Source organism: Protopterus annectens, chromosome 7.part0, assembly GCF_019279795.1.
Source record: "Protopterus annectens isolate FY-2018-M chromosome 7.part0, PAN1.0, whole genome shotgun sequence".
Taxonomy (NCBI): domain Eukaryota; kingdom Metazoa; phylum Chordata; order Ceratodontiformes; family Protopteridae; genus Protopterus; species Protopterus annectens.
In genome coordinates this window covers 690,205,381-690,217,445 of record NC_056739.1, presented here as the reverse complement: position 1 = coordinate 690,217,445, position 12,065 = coordinate 690,205,381, and the positions used below count along the sequence as shown (strand labels likewise).

Sequence of the window (12,065 nt, the reverse complement as noted above, 5' to 3'; positions counted from 1 at the left end):
GAGAAACCTGAGAAATTATATGGTGTCCCCACCACACAAATAGGTTTACCTTCATATTGTCGATCATGGATGACCGAACGGCCACATCACTGAACCATTTCTGTGAAACCGGAACCACGAAAACTTTCGAATATCGAAAAACCTCATATTTTGACATTTCCGACCACGCCACACCTACAAACAAGTGCTAACATGGGTCAAAAAGGGGGCAAGATTTTGCAGTTCAGACATTCGGTATGCGAGGATATTTGATGTCGCAGTTCTGTGTTCGGGGAAGCGGGTTCGACATTCTGGACTCCGACATTATGAAGGTAAACTTACAAATATGCATGGCATAGAAGTAATCTCAGAATGCCCTGGTTCAAAGACTATTAGATAATTGGAAACACTATAGTAAATATCTACAGTTAGGTATGGTTAAACTTTTATTCTGCTTTGGTTGGTATGACAACCGTTGCATGTGAGTCTGTACTTTACACATTTTTCAAAATGTCATCAGTTACAAAGGTTTTATGTTATGCACACAAACCTTGCTTTATCTCTTTTTCTTGTTCTATTGTAGTCTTTAGGGATCTACATAATTAGTTACTGTAAAACCCTCACCTGGATTATGTTAAGTAATCAGCTCTGCTGAGGATTACCACAGTTAACTGGTTAAAAGCCACCATTATTACAATGCCTTTTTTCATCTAAGCCTCTTCTAAAGCCTGTTACTCCCATTACGTTAAACTCATGTCCTAATTAAAACATGTTCTTCTACTTCTTTTAAGGCCACAGTTTCAAAAGTGTAAATAGATCGCATTGCAGGTACAATCAAATTAATAAATTCAATATGCATTAGTTCAAGTCAGCATTATAACATTCCTATTACTGAGTATATACACTTATTTACCTTGCATTTTGTATAACTGTTTTTTGCATCTGAAGTCACTTAGGTAAAGAAAGAATAAAAAATTTAACATACATTCAAACTTTGGATATTCAGACCTTTGTATTCAAACTAATTGAGCATTCTTACTGATGTCAGATTTAATACTGCAGTTCTCAGTGAACATTTTACAGCCCTTTAGCACTTTATTATAGCTCTTTCCCCCATTTCCTTGTCCTTAACACATTTATGCAGTTGCTTGCAATATGACCACACATCTTGACCCTTGATATGCATACATGAATAATAGTATAATATCAACTGAATAGGAACTTTCTTCCCGTTTATCCTAAATCTCTGCTGATGTATCCACCTCTGTTAATTCCACTGACTGCTTATCTCTCTGTTCCATGCACATTTCAGTCAAATATGCAGAGCTTTTATTCATTTTCTGAGTAGCCTTTGCCAGGTAATCAAGAGTCATCAGTCTATCAGCACAGCCCCATAGTGCAGAAGGATAAAGCCCTGGCTGTGTGTCAGAAGATCCATGTTGGTCCAAGGAAATAGGTAGTATATGGTGGCAGGCCTGCACCTCATCTTTCTACAATCCTGTGTACTGGCAGGTACGTAGGTGCATTACCTGCAGGAATTCGCCCAGTGAATTGTATGCTACTTGATCAAGAGACTCAGCATATGCACCAGTATGCCTGCAAGCCATGACAGCAGCTCATTTTATAGCATACAAGCCACGAGGGGAGAGTTTAAGATTGCCACCAGACTCTGCATACTGACCTACACTAGCACCTGACTCTTTATCTCCATGGAGGAAAGACTGTGTTGATGAGTCTCACCATTGAAGGAATAAATGGGTACAGGTCTCTCACCCTGACTGGTGAAGGATGGAATTTATCCCCACAAACAAATGGACTACCTGGGCACAGGAAGGGAGAACCGTTGGACCAATCATATGGACCCAGTAAAAAAATCAAAATAATTCATCATTCTGCCATTCTATTCCATTTTTAAGACCATCAGAAAAAACAGCTTAAAATGCAGTTTTATCTTTTTACACTCTCCAACAGCATCCCTAAAATGCATTTGAAGTTGCAGTGTCACTTCTGCATAACAACGCTACTCTACAGACTGGTTACCACATTCCATAACACCACATTCCATAACACATGCTCTTTTTCATATCATAAAAACCATCAGAATTGAACTAGTTCTGCTATATTGCATCGCAGTCTCTGGGAACTTCAACCTTTTGACCAGTTTAGTATCCAATGACTACCTGACAAACCCTGTTCAATTTGTAATCTTGCCTTTAACGTAGTCCCACAAATCCATCTTTTTCTCTACTTCCAAGACACAGTATATATTCCCAGACTCACCTTTCTCACATTGTCCTAATGCAGCAAATAAATTCTCTTCCATTTTGTCAGGCTACTTACCTGCTACGTAAGCATTTTCTTAAATCTCTGCCAGCTGTTGCTTAATGGGCTTCATGGTTTCCTACCATTCCTATGGCTTTTCTACCTCATTATTGCCAACAAACTCCAAGTTTTTCAAAAACACACCAAACAAACCTTTTAAGTTCCATTGTTCAAATTTGTCTTTCATTCTGGTCTGCTTTTTCTCCCCTGTCACCTGCCAGCCATTCATTTGTTCCACTTGGCCAAGAGTCTGCCACTAGCACTGTGACACGGATAGTACAGTTTTGTACTTCTGGCCCTAAACCCACCACTGGTGGCTATCATGAGCACCCTCACCATTTCAATGGTGTTCTATGTCCTTCTCTGGTTTATGGTTGCTACTACACACACACATGTAGATGAGAGGTACCATCACTACTTTGAGTTCTCCGGCCTATTTCAATGCCTCACAGGCCTCTACTTATAAAGTGGTGACTGGCCAATAGGAAATCAGCTGCCCCCCCCCCCCCCCCCAGAATGGGAAAATCAGCGATGGACATTTACTCCCACCCTTCTCTGCCTGTGTCTTTCAGCACCCGTGACACTATTTGAACTTGAGTCATCTGGGTCGTAATCAGAGATTCATCCATCTATGGCACAGAGCTAGATTTCTCATAGTTCAGCTTTAATCACTTCCATGCTATTAGTAACCTCCTTCATATCCAGTCTCAGCATTGGTTTAGGCTTTTACTAAAGAGGAAAATGTATCCCACGATTAGCCCCTCTTGACTAGAGTGCCAATTTGTGTCCTTCGTATCTCTCCAATTTTTACACATCTTCTCTCTCCCAAAACATTTTTCAAGGTATGACAATTTTCCTAATCCTTAGTACATATTTTATATCAAATATCACTACTTTAGAATTATTTTTAATTAATTTCTAATTTAACAGTATGGATAAACTCAAGGAAGCATCTCTATCCCAGTACTATGTATGCACTCTCACTCTACAGTATAAAAATCTTAATTACATATTCTATACCACACTTATTCCTTTAGGCTTCTACAATGCCTGCAACATTTCCTCCCATATCTCATTCCTACTCCTTGTCACTTTCCTTAATCCAGTTTTCTTTAGTTTAGCCATTTCTTACAAAGCTTCCCTTTTAGGTAGATCTCTATAAATGTTATATATTTATGTATATATATATATATATATATATATATATATATATATATATATATATATATATATATATATAGGGTCTATATTAGAACACCGAACTTTCAAAATTTCGAGTGTTCTAATATCGAACCCTTTTAATCAAAAATTTAAAACAGCAAACATACAGAACAGCAAATTTTTTCCTAGGGAAAGAAATTCGCTGTTCCAAAACACATACACACAACACAAGCACACCAAACAAACAGCAATCCACACACATACACCTAAACTCTTACACCTAACCCTACACCAAACTATACATACACCACTAACTATCCACTTACCTTAACCCAAACCCTAACCCTAAGGTCCGTCATTATCGCAAAGTCACCTCACCCGTGCCCTAACCCTAACTCACCTACCCCACCCTAACCCTCATGTCCACACAATCGCACACTTGCCTGACACGCACCCTAACCCTAACTCACCTACCTCACCCTAACCCTCATATCCTCACAATCGCACACTTACCTGAACCCAACCCGTAACTTTCCACCACAGCGCTGAAAATACCGAAGCAACAGAAACATACAACCAAATTCTTTCCCTAAGAAAAAAATTGTTTTTCTGTTTCTTTGATATTTTCAGCGATCGCTGAAAACAGGTTGATATTAGAACACTCGAAATTTTGAAAGTTCGGTGTTCTAATATAGACCCTATATATATATATATATATATATATATATATATATATATATGTATATGTATATGTATATATATATATATATATACACACACACACACACACACACACACACTACCTTTTTGAACTGCAAACCATCCTAAGTTATTTATTTTCTTCAGCTCCAAATGATTTTTATCTACATGATATTTTTCAGTAATTGACCTTATCTTACTTGCTGTTGTTCTACTCACTAACCAGTCCTCCAAGTTCAAATCAAATCCATTCTGTACTGTCTGAAAATCCAGAAAATCTTCCACATCTGAAGAACCCATAAGATTTTCACTGCTCACAATATTTTTCTTAGCCCATTTCCTTACTTTGCCCCTTAATAATTCTGATAAATGACTTTCCCAGACATAACCTGTTCTGAACATGTTAATGTCTCCCACCAACAACTTTCCTCCCACTCTCCTACCTGTTTCTATGTCAGCTTTCTTCTCCTCCCAAAAACCATATTCTCCCCAGCCCCACAGTGTTCTCCCCAAACAACCCATTCTAACCAAGTCTCTCCCTTTCACCCTCATTCCTTATGCTTTGTTTATAGCCACAGTATAACATTAAAAATCTAGCAGCTCCATCCCCCTAATTTCTTCCCAACCCTTTACCTACTTTTTCTGATGCTACTCTTTTGCCATCTGTACAAACCCTTTGTGTATCTTTTGCAACTTACTTATCATCCTGTCCTGGGACAGCTAAAACACTAAAAGTAGTATGACAACCCTAACCATTTGTATTCTTCTGGAATGTTCTAGGAATAATTTATTCACCTGTCAGGACACCACCATTAGAAGTTAATGAGAAATAACTACAGCTGTAACCAAGGCAGGGTGAAAGGGGGTGACGAACCAAGTGCAAGCTGTTTGGAGGCACCCTCAGCCTTAAATAGATACCTTTAGTACTTTCATATGTGCATTACAAATCATTACTAACTAAAGCAAAAAGCTTGCATTTTTTGTACACCTAATTCTAGGTACTTTTCTAGAGTACGTTGCACCCATATGCAGAGCTCTAACCCTTTATTTTCATGGGCACAAGTCCATCCAATTGACAGGATGCATGGGCCATGCACTAGTGTACATACACACACAAACCACAAGACACATAGCTCACCTACACAGTGTGCACCTCAACCTAAGCCCCTAAGGAAAAACAACCCAATACACTAATCATAGGTGACTTGATAGTGAGGCACACTGATGTCCCACTCATTAGGTTGAATAAGGAGAAGGTAACAGTCAGCTGTCTATCAGGGGCCAGAATCCGGCACATAAAACATGCACTCAGGTCACTCCACAAGTACAAGTATGACTCTGTCACTGTCCATGTGGGTGTGAATGACCTGAGACACATCTCCCTGGACTACATGAAAAGAGACATGGAGGAACTCTTGGATTATGTGGCCCAGGTAGGTATGACCCTAGCCCTGAGCAGCATCCTACTGTCACCCAGAATGATACCACAGTACAAGCAGAAAATGATTGACTTCAACAATTGGCTAAGTTTCGGGTGTCACTCTAAGGGGATCCAGTATCTGTCTGCTTTGGATGACATAATTGAAACACCTTGATGCTTTGCCAGAGATGGCATGCATCTGTCACCCATGGGTTTCCGGATACTGGCTAAGGCTTTTGCTACCCCTATAGTGCCTTTTTTAGGTGATGTTCCAAAGACCAAATTACCACCATAACAGCTATAAATAAATGCAATTTGAGGGTCATGCTGCTCAACACTAGCAGTCTAAATCTCAAGATGCACTTGCTTGAAGCACTCTTCAAAACGGAGAACATCGACATTTGTGCTGTAACGGAGACCTGGTTTAAAGCAGCAGAAAGCACCCCTGCGTTAACAGGATATAATTCATTCCACACCTTTCAACCCCAGAACATGGACCAAAGTTCCAAAAGCAGTGGTGTCTCCATATTCATAAAGGATATGCACACCTCCAGACTAGTAGCCCAGCATAACGCATCTGAGATACTTCAGGTACAACTAACATTGGGTAAGACGGTGATTCAGGTCATAGCCTGCTATAGGTCCCCAACCATGTCCCAAGACTCTTACTCCATGTTCCTAAGCACCCTGGAAACTATTAGGGTCCAACCCAACACTCTCATACTAGGTGACTTCAACTACCCCTCCATCAGTTGGGAAAACTATTCATGCACCAATACACTGGCCCAACTCTTCCTGAAATTCATAAATTCCAATGCCCTGGACTAGCTCATTCTTATCCCCACTAGAAAAAGCAACATCCTTGACCTGGTTATTACAAACATAGGCAACCATTGCTCTACACCAATAGTCAATTCCTCCCTAGTTAGATCTGACCACAAACTAATCACCATGGAAATTCACATATCACCCACACCCCCAGCAAAGGTAACCACCATGAAAAACTTCACCAAAGCTGACTTTGGGCTCCTAAAAACAGAGGTGGCTAACTTCTTGACACCCATGTCAATGGAAAATAGATGCATGACTGCCGAATCATACACCAATACACTGTACAAACACGTACATAAATGCATGGAACTAGCCATACCCAACAGAACCAAGATGCTCTCCTCCAAAAAAAGGAAGCCAATCTGGTGGTCCCCTGCCATTAATAAACTCTACAACAGAAGGAAGAAGCTGTTGCAGAAAAAGGTGAAGTGTCAAGACTGGAAAAACTCCCTTATTAGCTTCAACAAACAGCTGAGATCCCTCATCAAAACCTCCAAAGCCAACTATGAAGGCAGAATTGCAACAGACACTAAAAACAACCATAAATCCTTATATAGTTATATCAAGAATCTCCAGATCAATACCCAGGTTTGCTCTGAGTTACTGCACAATTGTACTTCCTATACTCAGCCAACAGATATTGCCAACATACTGGTCGACAGATTCAGTGCCAACTTTACCCCTCTCTCCCCCCAATGGACCAATCACAATACTGAAGGAATGATAGGCACCAAGCATTACTGCAGCACAGGTTAAACCTGCATTGTCCAAGGCCAAGAATACAGCTTCCATGGGACTTGACAATATCCCTTGATGTGTTCTACATGAACTACAAAGTGGACTGGAACCACATCTGTGTACTGTGTTCACCTCAGGCTTTGTCCCTACCAAATGGTGCCCTGCTGCAGTCATCCCTGTCCATAAAGGGGGATCGATTACAGACCCCGGAAATTATCACTGCATTAGCCTGACAAGTCTGATATGTAAGACTATGGAGCGCATCATTATGGTCCTAATTAATAAGGATATAGGGAATCTCCAAACTCTAAATCCCATGCAATTTCATTTTGTGAAAGGTAGATCATGCCTGCTCAACCTGGTTGACTTCTTTGAGTCAGTCACCAGAGCTGTGGAAGAGGACAAAGTAGTTCATACAACCTATCTTGATCTGGCCAAGGGCTTTGATACCATTCCTCACTAAAGAATTATTGATCAACACACCAAACTAGGCATCAACCCCTATATCACTAGGTGGGTTGCAAATGGCTCACAGATAGAACCCACAGTGTGAAAGTAGTGGACTCCAAGTCAGACTGCCGGCCAGTCACAAGTGGAGTCCCACAGGGATCAGTCCTGGGTCCTCTCCTGTTTGGCATCTACTTCTCAGAAGTCCAGGCCAACATGGAGAGACTCTGGCTGACCAAGTTCGCAGATGACTGCAACCTGGGAGCCATTATTAACTCCCCAAGTGATATAGACTTCCTACAGAAAGGCCTCACTGATACCAATGACTGGTGTCAAAACCATGGCCTTAAGCTCAATGCCAAAAAATGCATCATCATCCCCTTTGGGAAAATCTCAGTTCCCACTAATTACCACATCGATGGGAGCCCACTGAACACTGAAGGTGTTATAAGATATCTGGGGACACAGGTTGACAGCAACCTCTCCTTCAACCACCACATTGCCACTGTGGTCAGAAAATCCTTCTATGTGGCATATCTCATTACCAAGTGTTTTGCATCCAGGAAGAAAGAGGTGATCATCTCTCTCCACTCTTCCCTCATTAGGCCAGTCATCGAGTATAATGCCCCATTTGGCATGTACCTCACTAGACACACACAACAGCTGGAAAGGCCACAAAAGTATCTCACGAAGAGGATCCTAGGCCTTAGACACGTCCTACATGGACAGATTCAAAAAACCCAGGGAATCACGCTAGTGGCTCTGCTCGACAGAGGCACTGGGAACTAAGGTCGAGTGGCACAATGCCAGGGTAATCCTATGGGCTAGGCTTGTAAAGGCTCCAGGACCATTAGCCTAGTACACCCCTATGAACTTATGAACCTATGAACACCAGCTATTCTCCGTCTCATATCGTCTACTAAGAGGCAATCTCTGCTTGACTTACAAAGCCATGTCTGACCCAGTTCTGTTAGAAATGCTACATCAAAAGAAATCTCAATCCCTCCACACCACATACTCCAGAGACCTTACCCTCATTACCACAATCAACAGAACATGCTGGAGGGACAGGTTCATAACCTAAAGACTGCCCATGCTCTGGAATAGACTTCCCATACATGTCAAGCAGAGCACCTCACTGGCCTTCTTCAAGAGAAATCTTGATGAATGGATGGGAAATAGAAAGTTCACCCTGGGGATCACTCCAGTGGCTCTACTTGATAGAGGCACTGGGAACTAACATTGGGTGGCACAATGCCAGGGCACTTCTATGGGCTAGGCTTGTAAAGGCTCCAGGTCCATTAGCCTAGTACACACCTATGAACCTATGAACATGAAATCTTTTAAAAATAGCACAGCTACTTGGACATGATGCAGTTTGTGCTCATCTGCAGTACAAAGCCTTGTCTGAGCAAGCCCCAACTATCTGTGGTGCAACTAAGCAGATTATACCAACAGTATGTCAGACAATGTGGCACGGGACACAGCTCAGTGCAGCTCTGCAGTGAAGAGTCACTGGTAACACAATGGCACTGCCTTTGTGCCAGCATAAAAAATGTCTAAAAGACAGTGTGAAGGAATATACTTGTTTACTAGTTTATCTTGTCTGAATTACAGTCTTTGATGAACTTGTTCTTTCATCAGCCTTTCTAAAAACAATACAAAACCCGAATTAAAATGCAAAATACATAAATAACTAGAAGCTTGATAATGAAATCCTGTAAAGTATAGCTGATCCAATAAGCATAATAATCAGACTGGGAAATCATTCAAGACATGAAGGCCTGAGAATGTGGGCAACACTTGTCTGAGGTCGGCATCACAAAGGCATGGCTCATCACACCCTGACTACTCAAATTCTTAGCTTTGACACAGTGGTGTCAAATATATGAACTGCAGGGACAAGCTACTTATCACTGATGTATCTTGACACTGTACTGGGGCAAAGGAGACCTCTGAGCTAAAATAATAAAATGTGAGGTGTGCAGAGATCCTCACCCCATTTAAAAGGATAACCATCTGCAGTGCACTTCTGTTCATACCTCTCAACCTCTTAAACACAAGAAATCTGAACAAAGCCTAAATAATGAAAGGACACAGGGCCAAAAATAGGGACAGATTTTAAATATTGCTCTTATAAACTCAGAAATAACAGGGTTTGTATTAGCATACATTCTCTGAAGAATTTGAAGTCTGAAACTCTTATGTCATTATATAATTATGTCAGTCCTCAGCCATTTGCCAGAACACCACAGACTTTATGAGCAACAGACCAAATATATGAGGCAAAACTCTGGGTATTCTGAGGAAATTTGGACAGTTGTAATGTATGCATCTACTATGCAGCTTGTCCACTGCACAGTTTTGGTGTATAAGGCATTTGAAAACCAGAATTCAGAACTGTGGCCTTGAAAAGCCAAGATTGACTCCCAAACTTCCATATCATATAGTATATCTATTGGCATGTATCCATGTCTAATGGCTAGTGACAACCTAAGCATTCCTGAGGCAATATTTGATACTATTATAACTTTGCTCATTATTCAGCTTATCCAGAGCAGTTGTTCCTGTTGTACTGCTTTTTTTCTTACTTTGCTTTCATTTTTTTAGATTGTTTGTATCATATACAGCACCATTGGTACTAACTTGTTCTTGCTGTTTTGTAGTCTGTGGTATATCTAACTCACTCAGGCAACACCTAGTCTAAAGTTACTCCATTAGCAATGAGAATACAAATCCTCATAAAATAATGAGTAGTTATCTTTTAAACAGCACAGACATTTTCAGATTTTAGCTAATATACTGTTCTGGTGTTTTATTGCTGCTAGGTAAATGCATAACTACATTAACAGTGCATTTTTTTAAATTACACATTAGTGACAAAGTACTAAAGTCTTTCATTAAATGTATAAAAAAATAACCAGTGAAGTTCAATACATGTAAAAAGATAAGTATAAACCATAGTACTTACATCATCAGCACCGTCCTTTTCTTGGCCCTCTCCTGAGTTATGACTGGAAGGCTCCATTTCACTGAGTGTGCTGCTGGGGTCCAGAATATTAGTACGTTGTGTAGGGATCACTTCTCAGCACATCTCTCTTTCACAATTTATATCTTGTCACATACAAGTGGGACTGAGCTTTTTTTGACGAAAATGGTTTTAAGTTTATTCTCACACCCCCACCCCCAAGTTAAAAGGAAACCACATGTTTATCTCTGTTTAGCTGCAAAACTGCAAACGGAAATCTACTTGTCCTTATTTCCTTTGCATGTCTCACTATGTTAAAATGACCAAACTATGATACACTTGCAGGCTATGGCAATATAATGCTTTCTACTGTTGTCCAGTATGTATTGCAGAAAGACTCTTCTCTGCCTGTTTTGTTTTTTTCTCATTTTATTACTGCCATACATCTGTTAACCACAGTCACATGCCTTGAATTATGATGTTTATAGCTAAAAGACACATTTGTCTGTAAATGAGGTGGAGAAAAAAATGTTATTTATAGTGGGATAACTGCTTAAAAAAAAAAAAAAAAAAAAAAACTAAATGCCATGGTATAAACCACTTCAAGCTTTTCTTCTTTTAGTTCAAATATAACAGACTTGCATAGTGATGGCAGCACATATATGCCTGTTAAACTCAGCACTTCCCCCTTTCTGTTGCTACAGTGAATGTTTCATCTGTCACAAGTGACTTAACAACAGTCTTAGTATGATACTTCAGATCACAATCCTTTGAGACACCTGCTAGACCCCTGTTGCAAAAAAAATATTCTCTCAAGAACATAAGTGCTGTAAACCTTAGAACTTGAGAGTAATGTAGTTTCAGGCAAGCAGACAACACCTGCTAAGGGAGCCAAGCATTGTTGTTAGGGGAAAGCTTACCTGCGGCCCACACAACTCTTTAATTTGCTATTCTTACTCTGTCGTCACTACAGCTCTGAGAAATAGCATACAATAAAAAAGTAAATGTGATTCATGCTTTCTCTGAGGTGTTGCAATCGCAGGAAAACTATTAAATAGTGCAATGCAATCCTTCATATATTATTACAACATGGAGCAATAAATCAAACAAGAGCAAATGTAGCACTAAGCAGCAATGAGACAACAAACAAAAAGTGAACAATGAAGGATGAAGAACCTAAAGGTAAATAAATCTTCGACATCTCTTCATATAGATACAGGAAACAACCATCAGTCCAAGAACTCAAGCCGTTCACTTAGGACAGTGAGGGAACAGAATGGTTAGCAAAGCTCAATCTGACATATGTGTATTTCCTCATAATGGCTGGGTTACTGTACCTAACTGCAATGACACCAGCTGAAAGAGCATGATGAGACTGTATGTGGGCAAGCCTGAAGTAATGGTTGTTATATCTTTTATTTTTTTAGTATGAGTCCAGCTGGTGGGGGGATGAGATAATAGATAAGGCAATTAATTCATTCTGATACCTACTCCTGTATG

The 12,065-nt window shown here is 40.2% G+C and overlaps 1 protein-coding gene across 1 annotated transcript in view; it reads right to left on the bottom strand.

Annotated features, from left to right (window-relative positions):
• The window catches only part of UNC13D (unc-13 homolog D), a 1,205,501-nt gene extending 1,194,807 nt beyond the window's left edge, over positions 1-10,694 (bottom strand). The window contains exon 1 of the mRNA XM_044077226.1: positions 10,569-10,694. Coding sequence (XP_043933161.1) covers positions 10,569-10,625 — 57 coding nt within the window. The 5' untranslated portion in view covers positions 10,626-10,694. The remainder of the gene's footprint in view (positions 1-10,568) is intronic.
• Between the last annotated feature and the right edge of the window lie 1,371 nt (positions 10,695-12,065).